Source organism: Vidua macroura, chromosome 15, assembly GCF_024509145.1.
Source record: "Vidua macroura isolate BioBank_ID:100142 chromosome 15, ASM2450914v1, whole genome shotgun sequence".
Lineage (NCBI taxonomy): Eukaryota > Metazoa > Chordata > Aves > Passeriformes > Viduidae > Vidua > Vidua macroura.
In genome coordinates this window covers 7,885,301-7,903,887 of record NC_071585.1, presented here as the reverse complement: position 1 = coordinate 7,903,887, position 18,587 = coordinate 7,885,301, and the positions used below count along the sequence as shown (strand labels likewise).

The 18,587-nt window shown below is 38.9% G+C and overlaps 1 protein-coding gene across 1 annotated transcript in view; it reads right to left on the bottom strand.

The window, feature by feature from the left end:
- Positions 1 to 18,587, bottom strand: part of ATP10B (ATPase phospholipid transporting 10B (putative)) — a 78,980-nt gene that overhangs the window by 53,961 nt on the left and 6,432 nt on the right. Inside the window, exons 3-6 of the mRNA XM_053991483.1 lie at positions 10,763 to 10,967; positions 7,025 to 7,110; positions 4,297 to 4,403; positions 588 to 719 (exon numbers count right to left, since the gene is read on the bottom strand). Coding sequence (XP_053847458.1) covers positions 588 to 719; positions 4,297 to 4,403; positions 7,025 to 7,110; positions 10,763 to 10,967 — 530 coding nt within the window. The remainder of the gene's footprint in view (positions 1 to 587; positions 720 to 4,296; positions 4,404 to 7,024; positions 7,111 to 10,762; positions 10,968 to 18,587) is intronic.

Genomic DNA, 18,587 nt, shown 5'->3' with positions numbered 1-18,587 from the left:
ACACTAGTTACTAAATTCACATGTGCTCACCTGCAAGGACCCTAGAAAAATGCAGGCTATTCCAACATATTATTCCATTTCACAGCCTGTTGTAAAGGGGCTTTTGAAAAGGAAGGAAACTGTGGAGGATGTAAACTGAATGAATAGTTATGAGCAGCTCATGGGCTCTAAATTGTCTCTGTTTAATACCACTCCCAAACATATTAGAGGAAGACACTAGTAAAATGAAAGTAAAGCAAAATAATTTTACTTTTGCTTTTGTGCACAAGGAAAAAACCACCCCCTCAGGAAGCACTCAGGAAGGAAGGAAGATCTCAGCTGACAAATATCGATTCCTACAATGCAGTCACAGGATGGCTTTCTCTTGCTTTACATGTATGATACCATGGGGGGGATGAATCTCATCTGAAACATTTATAGTCATGTTTTCTTCATCTGAATTGCTCAGATTTGCCATTTTAACTCACCTATTGGAAAGACCAAGGAGCCTAAAGACCCCAAGAGCATTCAGCTGTAGATCTCACTCATGTCTATAACACCAACTTTAATCACCATTTGGGAAATAGATTTTTGTCAGCGCTTCATACCTACAGCTCCAACAAGGCACATCACAAACAGGAGTCCCACACATAAGAAAATATCCCTGTTCATCCGCTGCTCTATCCTGCTGCGCTTGTAACGAGGACCGCTGTTGTTCAGCATGGCCTTCGTTTCATGACCTTCAAAACACAAATGAATATTATCATCTTCATGTAATATTTTGTATTTCTGTTTGGTTTTAAAAAAAGTATTCTCTCCCCAAATGAGAGCAGGCTGACTAATGTTGACATTCAGAATTTTTCTTGTCCACCTTCCTATTTGACTGACTACATCAGAGTCTAAGTCTTGAAGTTTACCAAAAACCTCCATTATATCACAGGTTTCAGCTGTCATATCCATTTTTCTGTCCCAATGACAGCAAATTTAGTAGGATCATAGGGTTTATATAAATTATCAAAATCCAAATATCCATGAGAAGAAAAAGAAAATGAACAATAGTATTATATTTTTGCATTTTATGAACAAATTGTTTAGGTGCTATACAGATTCCTGAAACCTACATTTGAATATTTTTCAGCAGCAATTCAAAAGCCACTAGATACATTTTGTATATTAAATAAAATTCAACAAGTCAGTGAAAAAGAATAATATTTAGCTTCTTGCTATTTGGTTGTAAAGTGCTGACAAAACAGTCATATGAGAAATAAAAAAAAAACCCCAATATTTAAACTTAGTAAGATAGAATTGAGCTGCTATAATAATAATAATGAAAAAAAAGGAGTGCTGCAAGAAGTCAAGAAGCAGAAATTACTTTTTCAATTCTATCAATGTTATCTAAACTGTGGCTTCACAACTGGGATATCTGGACACCATCTGTTGTTATATTGTTGGTATCTTTTATGTTTATTTTTGCAGTCCTTTTCCTTGAAAATACGGACCCGGCAGACTCGTATTTAGTTTTCATTTGTACGTGCATTATGTGTGTGACAAGGACTGTTTTCCAAGCTGTCTTTTAACTTTCTCTAGGGAAATGATTTAACCCAAAAACTGGAAGTTAGGTGCAGTTCAATCACACCTGCTGTATTCATTCCAGGTTTACATCAGTGGTTATTAATTAAAAAGAGCGCTAGAGAGAAAATTAGTCTCCAGCCTTATGTTCAGGACATTCACTCAAGAGCTGGGGCTCCTGGCTTACTATTCCAATGAATATGTAATTAAGTACACAACCTGGAGCTGTGTCAGCGGGACCAGTTTATACTACCAGTGCTCCTGCCCTTCCAACTCACACATAAGCACAAAGCCCCTTGTTCCACTTAGGCAGGTATTGAGTGTACAGGCTGTGAAGCAGGAGATGTGTGCTCACTCCCATACAGGCAGAACTCAGAACAAACCCCAAGCCTTGCCTTTGGTGAGAAAAATCCCTTAACCGCCAAGCTACGCTGAAGAGGAGGGCACAGCTGCTTGCATTTCTGTTCCTCCAGCAGCTGTGTGAATCTTATTCCTGACTTTTCCTTTATGTCAGGCATAATGGAATGCTTTGTATTGAAATCAAAACAAGCCAAAGCCTCTAATCCCTCCCAGGAAACCCTCAAGGAAGTGTTGATGAATTTATTTCAGGAAGAAATCATGATGAGCTTCTTTCCAAATATCAGTTCTCCTATTCCTTTCCACTTCATGTGATCATCAGGAAAAGGACACTTCTGTAACAGTTATCATCATGTAAGGAACAGAAAATTAGAAATATGAGAAATAAACTGTTTTGTTCTTCTCTAATCCTCACACTTTCCTATGCTGTGAAGCACTACCACCCTAATGGTACCTTGTCTCTCTATTTCTAGATGCTGATGGGCTCATCTAAAACTTTCTGGTACTTTAGTATATGAAAAGCATATAATTCTTACTGCTGTCCCAATCACAATGAGAAAACTGCATTGGCTATCACTCTGTAATGAGGTTTTTGTGTTTTAGTGCTATTGCTTTGTGTAGGACAATTTGGGTAGCCATGAAAAGTATAACTGTCCTCGGGTCAGATGAGAACTGCACAGATGAAGCAATTGCACTAAGTGATGGCTGTACTTCTCACAAAGGCTTCCATTAGAAAGAAAGTTTGAGGAGTAATAGAGTCATAAAAATGGAAAGTGTGCCATCTTATTATGTGACTGATCTTGATTATTCAGAAAAGGTCACAGACCATGATTAAAATCCAGAGTATTATCAATGTCAAAGAACCCTAGAAATGAAGCTGATACTGACTGAAGCCAGTCTAATTTTAAGAAAAAAAAAAAAACCCTAAAACTTTTATGCTGACATTAACAATAAAAGCTCAGTTAGAAATTGATTTGAAGACCTACTCCTATGAAAACCACCATGTCTTGGGAATAACTTTAAAACTCCAACCATTTCTACTGGCAACTTAAGCAATGTAAACAGAGATCCATATTAGGATCTGTGCTGGTGGTCAAGGGAACATACTGGGAAATCTGAGCTAAACAGAAGAAAATGAGGAACTGCAACAGGAGAAGGGAAGATAAATTACTCCAATTATACCAGGAATGATCCCCACTGAGATTTTTATACAGTAGTTGCTTAAAAAATAATAAAAAAAAAAGATTGCAGAGTTTGGCTCTGGCTCTCCTCCTCTGCCCGGTGGGCACCACCCTTGCATGAGGTGTTCACAGAGACACACAGTGAAAGACCTACAAAGGCAAAGCCACCTTGGAATCATATGGGAGCTGCAGACATTCAGAGTCCAGTTGTGTGGTAGTGAAATAGACAGTCTGTTGTCTTGTTCTGGGCTGTGGATATTAATCTAAGCTAAATGACTCTTGTAAAAGTGTGACTTCTCTTTTCTCTTAGTTGGCTCAACCCTGAACCCCTTGCTGCTGATTAGACATAAACCAGTTAATATAACTCTACTGAAAAGATAATAACAGCTAATGGGATTAATTGTTGTGTTTGAATTGACTTTCATTTAATCTACAAAGAAGAGGGTAGCTGATACCCACTATCTGATGCACAAGAGGACACCGCTGGCAAAGCCAGTGATAAATCATGCTCACTGAGTAAAAGCAGTGGTAACAACCCAAAGGTAAAAGATGCTGAGAAACAGATGAATTGACCCACTGCTGAACCTGGCACTGCTGTGTTTGATCTGGGCACCAACACTGTCTCTCTTTGTCCATGTCTCCTGCATGAAGTTCATGGTTGCACAGACACACTCTGTCTTTGTCAGCACAAACCTGTGCTGCTGCTGCCTTTTCTGTCACCTCCAGCTGCTGCCTCACTGCCTCCTACGTGCTGGCACTAGCACAGATTGAATGGATGAATGAAATTCACAGATGACAATTTTTTTTTTTCTAATTAGCTCTTTAGCTGCTCCAGTTTCTACCCTGAGGAGCCTGTGAGACCTCCCCTAGGGCAGCTGTGTAGATTTTATGACAGATGGAATTAGTAGGATAGCAAGAGCTGAGGGTTAAATACACCTGAGCAATTTTTTACTTCTCTGGATACTTTTACAAGATATTTGGCATGCACAAGGATACTGTCAAGGATTGCCAAAGACCCAGTGCAAGACTTGCTGGCTTTGGAGATGGATGAGTAATACCTTCACTTAAAAAAAAGTTATATACTTTTTCTGTGCGTTACCAGTTTTTTAAACAAAATATCAAATGATGTTGCAATATTAGACTATACTTATTTTTAAAAGGATATTTACAGGGAAATTCTCAGTTTACCTAAATAAAAAGTATGTCTTACCTGCATATATAACGATTCCTGCTGCAGCCTCAGTATTTCTGATTGTACATCCACGAAGCAAGAGGTTTTCAATGTTGAGACCTACCTGTTCATGGTTTGGCTGCTCCCTAGAAGAAATACAATCAAATAGAGCAATTAATTTTTCTGTTCTAATGGAGTTTTGAAGAAAATTTTCATCTGCATGTCTGTTTCAAGTTGAAATAAAGTAATTTTGTAGGCCCTTTTCTGGTTTTATCTCCCTCAGTTTCAAGGAAACTTTTCAAGCAAAAAGTTACAGAGAGGTCCAAGTCTTTCTTTTAAAGACCACTTGCACAGTGTGTGTCATGATGCCAATACAAACTAAGTTTGGATTTCACTTGGAAACTTATCTGACAGATTCAATATCTTATGAAAGAAAACAAGAGTAATTTTTCAACTTCTTACAGACAAATTTATTTTAGAAAGATGAGCAGAGGTTCAGATGAATACGTCTACATCCTGCAAGAGCCTCTGTGACTCCGTCAGCCACCAAAGGTCTTTGTGAATCTCAGCTCACTCAATCAGTATTCGTGCTGAAGAGCTCTTCCTCCTTCTCATCCAGGAGAGAAGACTTTCCAACCTGGCTAAAGATGCCCCATCACATACCAGATCCTTCTGCTTGCAGAACAAACTGGTGAAAACCATAAGGTTGGTGCTCCATCAGGCAGGCAATTTGTTGCTTGCATCTGAAAAATAATGTCACACACCTACCCCTACCCACAGCTTTTATTTTACACTGGTAGGTTCCTCCTGAGATCTTCACCAAAGCTGAGAGCTTCTATTTCAGATGCTTTGTCTTGTTTTGTTATGTAAAGGTCAGAGTGGGAAAAAACCTTTTTTTTTCCTGGAATAATCATCTCTCTCTACTTTCTATTTGGTATTTTGTGTTTCATTTACCAGTAAATAGTCTCATCTCTCAAATGAAAGGCAAGGCTAGGTGTTATATTAGAGCTAAGTACAGTCCAATGTCTAAGTGCAGCTGCACATGATTACACAACTTAAACTAGACAGGGGAAAAGGTGCAGCTGTCAACAACCTACAGCTGGTGGTATTGTAAAAACATAATGCCAGAAATCAGTTTTTCTTGTAATCTAAATTCAGGCTTGGGTAACTCATTTAATAGAAGCCTTATTGCATCCCTTGAACAGAATTTTCTGTGATTGAACATGTCAGATGGATGTCACTAAGTTATTTCCTAACATTTTTTTTCAGAGAGTACTCCTCCTCTTCTATAGCAAGGAAATAGAGCCTCAATAATTTATTGAGGGTTCATGGACAAAAAGGTAGCCAGCTCCAAATAATTTGTGTTAATAAAATAGCTCAAATCTCTGCAGACCAAAGGCAGAAACTCCACTAACTCTTAGCAAGTAATTTTCCTCAGCAAATTCTTTCTTCTATTCCTGAAGAAGGGAGAGAAAGGCAGCTAATTCCATATTCCATCAAGCAAGTGAGATAATAGGCATTCACCAAAGAGATTTCTGTTACAGACTTTGAGTTGAGAGTTGAATATTTTGAAGCCAGTCCTGAGTCCCTAGGGTGTGTATTTGTGTGTGCTTCCTTGTGATTTATCACCTACATTTCTATAATCTCAGTGCTCTTTGCTAATTGGAGGGATTGCTTCAATTTAGATTATACCCAGTGGTCCCTGGGTATAGCCAATAACCACAGCCAGCAATAAATACAAACTCGACCTCTTTTTCCCTTGTAAGATATTGCAGCAGAGGAGAAATGGCATTGCTATTAGAGGCACCATTCTTACAGGGCACAACCTCAAAACCAGATTAGGTATGGTCAGTGCTAACAGGAGAGAATCTCTGGTTTACTCTGCCACAGAGCTGGCCATTTGCAGCTCCTGCAGGTGCAACACTCTCACTGCTTCTTGCAGAGCCATTAACTCCTAGTTTAGCTACTGGTAAACTCAGCAAAGCTGGATGTGGGTGCTGGCACACTCATGCAGTTGAATTATTTGCATAACGACGGGGCATGCATTTGGTCTGGGGCAGTAGGTACTTTGGACAATTCTCTGCTGTGGTGTGGGAATAAGCATGGACTGATAACTGCTCTGAAGAGGGCCTTGGGAAAGGCTGCTCTGTGTTGGAGGATAAGAGAATTTTAAGATATGAGCCATCACATAGAAATTTACCTTATAATTCATAAATGGGGTTAAATCTGCTGAATTTGCTGTTATGTCCGTGCCAGAATTATTTAATGAAGAAAGACAAAAGAGAAACCTAGCCTACTTTTTTATACTAGTCTAGTGCATTGGTTCAATAGCATTTTGCATGCATGTTTGCTCTTTCTACCTTTCTAATAAGAAGAAAGTCTGGATTGTTTATTAGATCTTGCACACCTTTTCCCTGTAAATGTGAAGAAACTAGAGCCATGCAGCTGGATACCTTTAAACAATTGGAAAGATTTATCTAAAATCTAGCTTAGTCTAATCATCAGATCAAATGGAAATGAGCTCATGTCTAAGTTTTGAACAGAGCTGAATCTTTGTGAAAATAGTTTGTATGAAACAACCACAAATGAAGTTCTACCTTGCCACAAAACAGAGTCCAAGTCTACATTTTATACTGACTTTTGAATCTGGGAATAGATAATAGTGACAGGCATAAATTTCCCCAAATTATGTTCCTTCCAACCAATTCCTCCAAGAGGAATATCAAAGTACAGATCCAAAATGTATTTATGGATAACAAGTACTTACATATAACCTTTGAATTTATTGAGATCATTGTTTGGCATTTCACAGATGATGGTGTTTTGGAAAAATTCCGGTTCAAACACAGTATCCTACAAGAGAAAACACATTGAGTGTCAGATCCAATGAGTATTTGAAATGCTAAACACTAAAAAAGCTTAATTTAGACCACTAGCGCTGGAGCATTTGCCCTAGAAGGAGAGACAAAGACATTTTAGCTCATTCAGTCTGAAGCAAAGCTTCAGAAGGGCTGAGTATTTCCTCCTCTTGGAATAACAACTGGTTAAATTAAGTGAAGAAAATCCTGTGTATTGAACAAGACATCACAGATGCCAATTAGTGGAAACACCTGTCTTCATTTTAAGTGAATGAATATAACAAAGACAGTAGATTTAGATTAAATATTAGGAAGAAATTCTTCCCTGTGAGGGTGGAGAGGCCCTGGCACAGGTTGCCCAGAGCTGTGGCTGTCCCATCTCTGGGAACGTTCAAGGCCAGGTTGGATGGGGCTTGGAGCAACCTGGGATAGTGGAAGGTGCCCCTGGTCATGATAAGGGTTAGAACAAAATGAAATTTAAGGTTCCTTCCGGCCCAAACCATTCTAGGATTCTATGGTTCTGTGAAATAGTCAGATTATTTATAAAAGAAAAACAATGGTCGACCAAGAGCAAGCTCAAATGAAAATAATTTCAGTATTTAATAGGGTTTTTGATTATGCTAGAAGACTTATGTTACAGGCCAGGATGGTATAAATGTAAAGAGACCACACATTTGAATGAGTGTATCATAATCAAAGAAAAATAAAAGCAAGACTAACAGCATAAACCCCCCACCACCCAACCCTAAAATGGATGAACAAATCCAGACGAGGGAAGGCAGTAGAATAAACCCACACTGCTGGGAGAGACAAAATGAGACAAAGCTTTTCAGGCTAAGGGCTCACTCAGAGGTTGGAGCTGAACTGAGTCACACTTGATTTTACTTGAGTTCCCCAGTGTTCAGGGAACAGCCTGGGCTTTGGACTGCATGAAGCAGTCCAGAAAGCAGACAGAATGAGAGGTACTTGACTGCCATAAGTGGTGATTTAGTCTTAACTGCAAAATACACAGAACTTTGATATTTGATTAAGAAAATGTAATAAAAATGGGATGTGAGAATTGTGAAAGATAATAATTATTGCTCTGTCACAGAATTTTAAAAGAACTGAAGCTCACTTATTACAAAATCCTCCTTTAGGAAGGTTGGAAATCAAATCTCCTAGTGGGCCTCCCTACCTTTTTCTAAAGCAAGCATCGTGCTTTAATTTTTACATTATTTTCTCTCTCTTGTTCTTTTTTTCCATAAATGATACATATATTTCTTTTTTTTTTTACTATATAAATTTTTTACACTTTATACATATTACTATATACATATATAAGAGTACAAAAAAGTAGAGAATATGATAAAAAATTGCTGGAGGAAATATAAAAACTTCAGGAATATAAGGGCATTTTGCATACCTTCTGACCCATCTGGCTGAGTATTTTTAGAATGTCTGTTAAGAGAGAATTTTTACCTCTGCTGAATCTTGTTCAACTCCGTGAACTCAACAGGAAAATCAGTTCATATTTGGTTTTGCTAGAAGTATTTGTGCAACAGGAGCACAGGAAGACACAAAGGTCACCTGGCATGTTCATTGCTAAAAAAGGAAACTATTAGGCTTCTAGATAGAAAGGGGTACAGGAGAATGTTTCTTGTCTCAATTTTTTTCTCTTTTGATGATAAGAATTTTATGTTTGAAAATTCAAATTAGAAAATGTCATAAAAAGAAAAAAATTATAATCCCTTCACTCAGTACTTTACAGAGAGCTGTATTCAATATTCCTAAGCATATCACAGAATCACAGAGTGGTTTGAGTTGGAAGGGACCTTAAAGATCATCTTGTTACAACCCCTGCCATGGGCAGGGACACCTTCCACTAGACCAGGTTGATTCAGAGCCCAGTTTAACCTGGCCTTGGACACTTCCAGGGATGGGGCACCCAAACTTTTCTGGACAACCTGTGCCAGGGCTTCACCCCCTCAAAGGGAAGAATTTCTTCCTAATATCTCATCTAAACCTACTTGTTGTCAGTTTGAAGCCATTCCCCCTGTCCTGTCCCTCCATGCTCTTGGAAATAGTTTCTCTCCACCTTTCTTGCATCCTAAACTGAAGGACCCCAGTTAGTTCTAACCCAGCTGAAGAACTAACTAATATGTATATATTTCCTCCCTGTACTTTATAGGCAGAACTACATCTGAGGGGGGTTTACGCAGTTCATAAATCACAGGACTAAGCAAAGCTCAAAGAGCAAGGAAGAAGTTGGCACACTAAAACCTGCAGTGTGATACTACCTGCACTGGGGTTTTCCATCCAGCACACTGCTTACACAAACACACCACAAGAGCAGGGTGATACAGGAGGTTTTATCAGCTCTGACCTTCCTGAGCACTGGCTGCCACCATGGCCAGAATTGCATTCCACCCTGTCAATGTAACAGGAGTTCTTAAGTACAGACATTCCTAGGCATACAGTTTATCTCAATAACAACTCAAAGTCTAAAGAATATCACCAGAAAATAGGCAGTCTGGGGCACAATTTAGCACGGGGGTATTTTCTGATATAATGGAAGACTTCCACACATTACGAACAACTGAGGCAAAAGCTTCCATTTTGTGTAATGGTAGAGCACCCTGTTCTCCTCTAAAAGGAAAAATAGATAGAAAACCTAACATGTAAATTAGAACTACGTGACAAAAATGCAACATTTAAAAAAATGTTAAGTAGCCAGATTACTGTTTTTCTGCTAAGTCTCTACATATTAAAATTTCTAGTGCTTCTTAGGAACAAAACCTCACTTTAATTGTCACTGGAAGGCACTGGAAAAGGCTATGTGCTGTGTGCTATGGCAACCACAATATAAGAAAGACCTTAATCATCTTTGCAATGTGATTTCCATTTGAACAACAAGCAGAAAACACTGGAGTACAGCACCTGATCTCAACTGGCCATGGAAATGTTGTGCTTTTATTTAATGTCTGGTTGCTCCCTGGCAGCTGTGTCCCAAACACAGTAACTCCAGAAGATCTTCCTAGTGGCACTGGTACTTATTGCTAAATAAATTAATGTAATTCCTAGAATTCTCTATGAGGTTTTGTTTCCTGTCTGCTGGAGTGATTCCAATGGAACAGTTTTCCTCCTCACACTCCTTAAACTTGCTCTGGGTTATTTGAAAAAGTACCCTGATGTGTTTTTAAAGATACTTGAAAACATAACAACTATCCCTAAGTCATATTTTCTAGTTTACTTCAGGTTTATCCAACATGAGCCACATGAATATAGCACTAAAGTGTAAAAAGGAAATGATACTGCCTATGAAAAAGAAATGGTGATTTTAAGAAAAGGTGATTTTTTTGGTGAATCACAAACTGATGTCAAACAGATAACTTTAAAAAAAAGATTAATTTACCTTGAGTTCCTATTAAACTGCCAACCCAGAGTGCCTTAGGGCAGCTCCCAGCTGAGCTCTCACACCTCCACCTGCCTATGAAGTGAGTGTGGAGACACAGAGTCCGTAAGGAACAGACCCACGGATGCTGTGGCAGAGGACCACGAGCTTTCTTCCAATTGCCATGCAGAAATAAATCCCTCGGGGCAGTGGCTTTGCTGTGGCACAGTGGCCATGGCTGAGACATTTGTGGGCTGCACGTCCCCAGACTGACCTGGCTGCTGAAGCCCATCACCACGCGGCGCTGTTTGAGGTTGGTCTCCCCGTCGAGGTTGGCGGTTTCCAGGTGGCAGATCCCGTTCTGGTCAGAGGAGTAGAGCAGCAGGATGTCTGCTGGGACGATCTCGTTACACTGCAGCTGCACAAAGTCCCCCACTCTGACATCCTTCCAGCACTTCTCCACGTAAGCATGTTCCTCCCTGTTGCATTAAAAGCATACCGTGGGTGGTGAGTGACATTAGGAAGGCAGGACTGTTGGGTTGTGGGGCTTCAAAAAGAGAAAATAGGGCATGGGGGCACACTGACCTTTCTTTCAAGGACACAACACAGAAGCTAGAAATTAATGATTCAGACACTTCCATAGCACCACTTCACCATATGTCACATTCAAGCTAAATTTTTATGTGGATAAAACATTTACAGCAGTTCTCTTTCATTCTAGCACTAGTCCTATAATCTGCACAACAAAATTAAGGCAGTTCAGACTAACAGAGGTATTTTTGAATATCTTATTGAAGAAATTCAGATTATTGTTTTTGACTGTAACTCTTCCCTAGATAATCTCCAACATCAGCATATAGCTCCTGAAAGAAGCAAACTGATACCTCAGCCACACTTGCTTTAGATCTTTCCAGTTTGTAACTCTCAAGGGGTAGTTACAAATTTTGAGCTTAGTGCACAGAAACAACTTCAAAAGGTAGAAGAACTGACAAATGATCCCTTAGTATTAAACAAAAAAAATACAATCTGAGCCAAATTTAATGGAAAAGTTAAAGTGAGAAACAAAGAGCTCATAAATCAGAAAAAAAAAAAAAAAAAAAAAAAAAAAAAAAAAAAATAAAGTAAAAGAGCCTATATGGGGTTTTATGAAAAATAAATTACTATTTCATCAACTAACTAAGTTCAGCAATTAGCAGACTTTTTTTGACATTGCCTTTTCAGTAATTAATCCTTCAGCGCCCTTAGCCATCTAAGCAGACCAGAAATTACACAATAAGCTTTAAAATTAGCAAATGGGCAAAATACATTGCAACAATGGCTTGGCTCCTCTAACTCCTTGAGAGGAAATTATTTTTTCAGGATGAATAACTGAATCATCTTATGCCTTGCTCTGTGAGAGGGAAAATGCTCATGATACTTTACCAGACAGACAATAAAAGCCCTTTTGTAATGACTCATAGTATCATTTTTGGTTAAGTTTTTAATCACCCTCATCTATTGGATGGAGAATCCTCTCTGTCATTGAAGTGTTTGTGTCATGAGAAGGGGAGCAGTGATAGAAGAGATAAAGTGTTTTGCTCCAGTTCAAAGCACACATCCAAGCACTGCCTCAGTGTCAGGCCAAGGGCTGTTTCCTGATCACCTGCTTTCCTGGCTTTCTGCAGAGGAGAGCCAGCCACAATGCTGCCAGGCAAACCCTCACACTTGGCTTGTGCCCTTATCCACAAAACAACTACTAACAGTTACCTCTGCACGTTATGCAAGAAGTTAAATTCTGCCCATTTCCCAGTCCTGACTTTTTATTAAAAAACCAGAACCCCCCAACCCGATTATTTGAATCCCTTTACTGCTGCTTTTGAAACACTTACTAAACGATGGGGTTGTAGCAATATTTTTTCATCTTACATTAATTTTTCTTTCTTGAATTTTTCATTCTTATTTTGTCTGATTCTACTTACCTGCATGGCCTTTTCCTTTTGTGCAACAACAGACATAAAAGACCACATGGAAGAACAGAGGTTTGTTGTAAGTTAATTAGATGCTGCTATGCATTAAAAAAAAAAAAAAATCTAGCTAAATTTTTACTTGAAAAGCATTTTACCAAGTGTATGCTGAGTATTTAATCCTCTACAAAGCAGATACTAAGTTAGTATAACAAATCAACTATGTAAGTACCAATCCTTTCCATGCCAAACACCTTCTGAATAGGACTTCTTAATTTGTTTGTTTAAAACATGAAAGAAAGAGTCCAAGATCAGTTTAGAGGAAGTAGATGTCTTGTGTTGCCATCCTAGACATTTAAATGCCATTTATAGTTTGCATATAATGTTTACCGTGGCTTCTCCATGGTAATCCTACCTGTCTGTACGTCAACTCTTGCACAATTCAGAAGTTTACGGAGCATATTTCTGATTTTGTCCACTCATAAAATGCTATAGAAGGGACTTGTCTAGCTGGCTGTGTTCCACATCAGATGAAAGAAACCAGATTCACCCAAATAATCCACAGAAATCAAAGATTTGTAGTTTTTTTTTTCAATAACTACTTATGAAACTTACATTACATTACCTACATTACATTTTATTACACATAAAGCTTCAGGGTTCTACCCAGTCACTAATTACAGAGGAGACAGTGAGTCAGAAAAGCCAAATGACTTCGTTCAGATCAGAGGAAAGGCCTGACTAGGCACAGGGACTGCAGTTCAGGGATTGCTAGAATCCCAAACCTGCTTTCAGGTGAGCTGTCACTCTATCCCAACGAGTATTCAAAGAATACATATTTTCTGCTCCTGAAGAATACTTCATCTGGACCTGTAAGATTAAAATTTTGACTATATTATAAGATTAATAATTAAAAATACTAAAAATAGTACAAAGCTTTTCTACAACTTTGTAGGGAATTGCCAGTGGATGAAAGGAAGAAAAGTATTTCATGATGAAACTGGTGCACCCCACGGCAGCACTGTCCTAGTTGTCTAACAAGATTTTTCAGATGAAGCAATTTCCTTTCAGCAATCCCTGTAACTGGGAACTCTGCCCATTTTCTGTTCAGTGATGAAAGTTAACAGCAGAAGCTCTGGTTGCTAAATAAACAGAGGAGCTTAATAAACCCAAGATGGTCGGACGAGAAATACACAAAAAGGGCAAATGTATTGAACCAATAAAATAAAAATCACCAGATGTGGGGATTTTCAATGGGTGGGAATCTGGAAACTTGATTCTTACAGCATGTGGTATCAGAGCTGTGGCACACTGAAGACAAGATGTAAGATAAAAGTTCCTCAGTCCCTTCTCTCTTTTACCAGGCATTTTATCAAAAGCACATTCTAAAAGTGTTCCCTTGCTAATAGATATCATGATGATGCCCATCAGAGGATTCTGCCAATGAAAAGAGGCCTTGAACAGTCAAAATGATGTCTGCCAGAACTGTTATTTGACTCATCAAATCTGAACAGAAGGCCTGAACAAAACAGATTTTATGAAGTAATTTCTGGGAAAAAAAAAAAAAAAAAAAAAGGAGCATAAAAAAGTCCTGCTGCAGTTGGAGATCATGGGGGAACCTGAATAAATTATTGACTTTTTATCAACAATTTGAGTTCACTTTCTTGGATTCAATAAAGATAAATTTCAATCAAAAAACTGCAAAAAAATTTCAAAATGCATAGTGAATGGAGGGAAATAAAAATTATTGTTCTGCTATACAGAAAAAATTAAATAAAAGTAATTTTTCACATGCACTCCACAGCATGTGTGTCTCCTAGGCTGTCTTAGAGAAAGATCTTCAGAAATCTTTGTCATCTAGAAACATTTTATCAGACAATTAGTCCAGTGAATCTTATTCCCTAGAATTACTGCAAGCACCATCTCAGGATCCTTTGCAGTTCAAAATAAAGATATTGTTTGCTCTGCACTCTACCCCCCGCAAACTGTCACCGGGTCATGGTACATAGAAAAATATATTGGTGTTTTATGTAAATTTGCTAGATTGCTGTATTTGAAAATGGTCTTCAAGCACCACCTATTTTATAAAAAACACCAGTATTCTGGGATCTTGGTTCCACAAGGGCAATAGGTTGAATCACACAGCTGCTTGCCCTTCACAGTCTATTTTTGCAAATAAAAATCTTGCACAGTTTGATGCTATCAAAGATTATATCCGCTTTTATATGCAAACCCCTCCGAAAATATTGTCAAAGATCACTTCATGTCCATGACCTCACCATTAGGAGCTGCCACAAAACAAAAATCTGACAGCAAAGGAGCAGATTTAGGACTCGAGGAAGGCTCTAGGTCAGACAGGAACCGATTCTGGAAGCTGTCCATAGGTCAGAGTACAGCACAATTGGCTGATGATGCTCCTGAGCTGCACATACTGCCTGGGCATGGGAAGGTGCCAGGGTGTGTGTGTGGGTTTGTCACTGCTCCTGCCACCATCCCATCCCATCCCATCCCATCCCATCCCATCCCATCCCATCCCATCCCATCCCATCCCATCCCATCCCATCCCATCCCATCCCATAGGGCTTTTTGTGCCAGCACATCAGCCCAGCAGCCCACTGATGTCATTTAGCAGTGGCCAGTCCTGTACCCAGCCCCAGCCTTTCCCCACAGCACCAAACTCTCAGGATTTGAACACTATGTTAAGACAGCAAAATCATCTTTTAAAAATAACTGAAATGGAATATTTCTAAAGTCTAATAAAGTACATACTCTTGTATCATACTGGCATTCAAAGTTTCTCAATGCTAATAAAAAATCCTGTCTTATGTGCTTAAACTGCATCATAGCATCATAACATTATAGCATCATAACAAGTTACTTATTTTCTTAATGATACAAGCCTATGCTCAACTTCTGTATCCAATTGAAGCTTACATAAACTTTAAGTAAGTCCCAGAACTTTATAAATGTATTATTTGTTCATATAAATGGTTTTGGATTTATTTTAACTCACCTTTGAAGAAATAAAATAAAATAGATGTAAACAGCACATTGCTTAGATTTTTTTGTAAATTGCAGATGACTGTATTTAGGATTTTTTTTTTTACTGCCTTGAACAAAATACTGTTGTTTCAATTCTTCCTGGCACCAGCTGGAAGTAACAGATAATTTCAAGGTCACTCAATTAATGTCTCCTAATCATTACCATTAGTTTCTAGGGACTCATTAACTTGTGAAATTTCTGGACAGCACAGCCTACATCAGCTTTTTTGATAGTCATATCTTTATATGACCATGCAGCTCTTGAGGTCACATGGTAGAAACCTGCCACTCTCCAGGTTTTAATGGTATTTTAAAAGTTCAGACAGGTAGGTTGAATCTTAATGCCATAAGGCCATGATTTTGCAGGTCTCTGAGCCAAAGCCAGAGATTCTTATTTATTTGGTGTTAATGTGTAGTCATTATCCCCTGCTGTTAAGCCATTGCACCTTTTCTGTGAAGCAGCTTTAATTGCCTTGGCAGGTAATAGATCTTGAAGAAAGCTCTGATCAAGCAATACATGAAGCAGTGGTAGCTTTAGTAATGTATTTAATGGATTTTCTTCCACAGAGACTGAGGATCCTCACTGTAGCAATACACCCTGACTGACAATTGCAGCTCACTGCTCTTCCATTTTCAAGTGGTGCTGCCTGGACCAGCTGAGAGCTGGTTTGCATTTAGTCAGTTCAGCTTGTCCCATAATTCTTCACAAGGCAATCATCATATCCCACATAAGGTGTTTTAATTTCTTCATGATTTTGGTACCAAGCAGTGTCACGGTGACATAACACACCGGAGTGTTCTGTTGGTTAAGGACATTTTCTCAGCTCACTGCAAGGCTGAAGAATGCCTCAAGCAGAAAGCACTGTTTGTGCCTTCAGTCAAACTCACTGCTAATTCAGGTATCCACAGCTAAACTAGGTACAAAACCTCCATAGTACATGAGGAGCAGACCAAAATGACAGGGATGGCAGAGCAGGGGATGCTCATTGCCAGAGAACAACACTCATGTTGATGTTAGGCAGGGGGTAGTAGCTTGCAACTAATGCAAGTACATGCTTTGTGGCTGTCACAGGGATGCACCTATTGGAGGTCTTCATCCTCCAGCTGATGGGATTCCTGCACTGCTCAGGGAAGGTACCGCTGAGCTGTAGAAGCCTTGATGTTGCTATGCCCTTTAAGTGTTGCTCACTGTGCCCTTGTCAGAATGGGATTTTCCTCTCATCCTGCTTTCTACTTTACAAACTTTCAGGTTCACCTTGGGTTGAATGAGTTGCATATGATATTTCAGAGAAAAATTGTTTCTCTTTAAACTCTGAGATTTGACAGTAGGTCAATTCCTATTTTCCAGCATGTCCCCTACCCTTTTCACTGATTTTTTTCCAGATGCCCCATACCTCTGTTGGTCACTGCATCCCTGGCACTATCCCAGACAGGGGGAGAATCCACAGGAGGTACAATCTCTCCTCTGTTCAGAAATCCAGCTGAACAGAGCAGTTGAAAGAGGTTCAAACAGAAGGGCAGCCTTTGTCTTTGCTGCCCAGCTTCCCATAGAAAACATAAAGTATCCTGTATGCATGGTCACCTACAGGCAAGCAAATCTCCATTGCTGTCAGAGAGAAAACTGCAGCACAGAATCACAATACTTCAATAGACTGAAACATTTTAATTCTCTTTCAAAACAGTGGGTCCAGATTAAGCCACTTCCAGTTTTTCAGCTGTTGGCAGTTCTGATTTCATGCAACACAGATATGAGCACTTTGTTTTTTCCTTCTTTCTATACCTCTGCTCTAGCGCTAACCCAGAGTTAGTGCTGATGCAAAAATCTTTAAATGTTCTAAAACCTTACACTAAGCAGACAAAGAGTAAGAATCAAGGCCAGCCTAAACTTTTTGTGCCACAGACATGAGTGGATTTAGAGAGGAGGAGGAGATTGATGCTTGTAGGAACTACCTGAAAATGACAGGGTCTGAAAGTATTACAGAGGAACTTTCTATGGAAAGAGTAATCAGGCAACCTCATTTAGGATGCCTGTTGGCTTACCTACTTCTCCAAAAGGTCCATAAGATAATTCAAGGCTTATAAACGAGGTTTCTCTGAGTCACTGACTCAGATATTTGAATTTACATTCTTGCAATTAAGAAATATGAATAGCTTAAATAATGTTAATGTTTTTTTGTGGCTGCTGCTGTGCCATACTGAACTGTGCATAGCCCTTGCATTTGTATCTTTATGTCTACTAAAACATTGAGGAAAAAATAGGTTTAATCTTCCAAAATTGTGAAATTGATGCAAAAACCTGTTTGGATGCTATGGAGTACTTACAGAGCTTGATATAACCCTTGGGGTATATCATAGCCAAGCTACATAATAATTACATATCAATTAGTTCCTTGAACATTATAGAACTTCAAGACAATTGACTATCTATAATAGCTTTTAGCAACTATTGCCATTCACTTTCAGGTTTGTGTACCACATTCAGTGCTGGCTCCTGTTCGTAAGTTATGACAAACTGAAGAGAGGTTAGAGAAAAATAACCATGGGAGGTTTGGAAGCACTGACTGACAAGAAAGATGAAGAGAGCAATCTGTGCCAGTCTTGACTTAGAGGTCTCTGAGTGTTGCATAAAGGTACAGCCTTATAGAATAAGGGCCTTGTTACCCTTGTAAAATCATGGCTCAGGCCTGTTACTTTGGCTAAGTAGAAGAGGACTGTGGAAAAGAGACTCAGCTGAATGAGGGGTATGAAATGAGTTCTATAACCATTGTGTGTTCACATCGTGGTGTATGGTGGTTGGTTGAATTATGTTTGCTATGCTTTAAAACAACGTAACTGGTAATGGGCTAACTGCTTTAAAAGGCCTGGTTTTTGCAATAAAGCAGCTCTCCTTTGCACCTGCCTGGGCACTCTGTGTCACTACGGACCCTCACCCACATCTGGGTGCAACAAAATGAATATGATAAAAATCACATATATTTATTTGAAGATTATAATTAACTGTTATGGATGGAGTCTAACTAATTAGGGTTCCATGAAATCAGGTGACCTGAGAAATTTAAATGCAATTAAAGAGGGATAATAAAGTATAGCATCATAGAAAATGCTTTGGTGCTT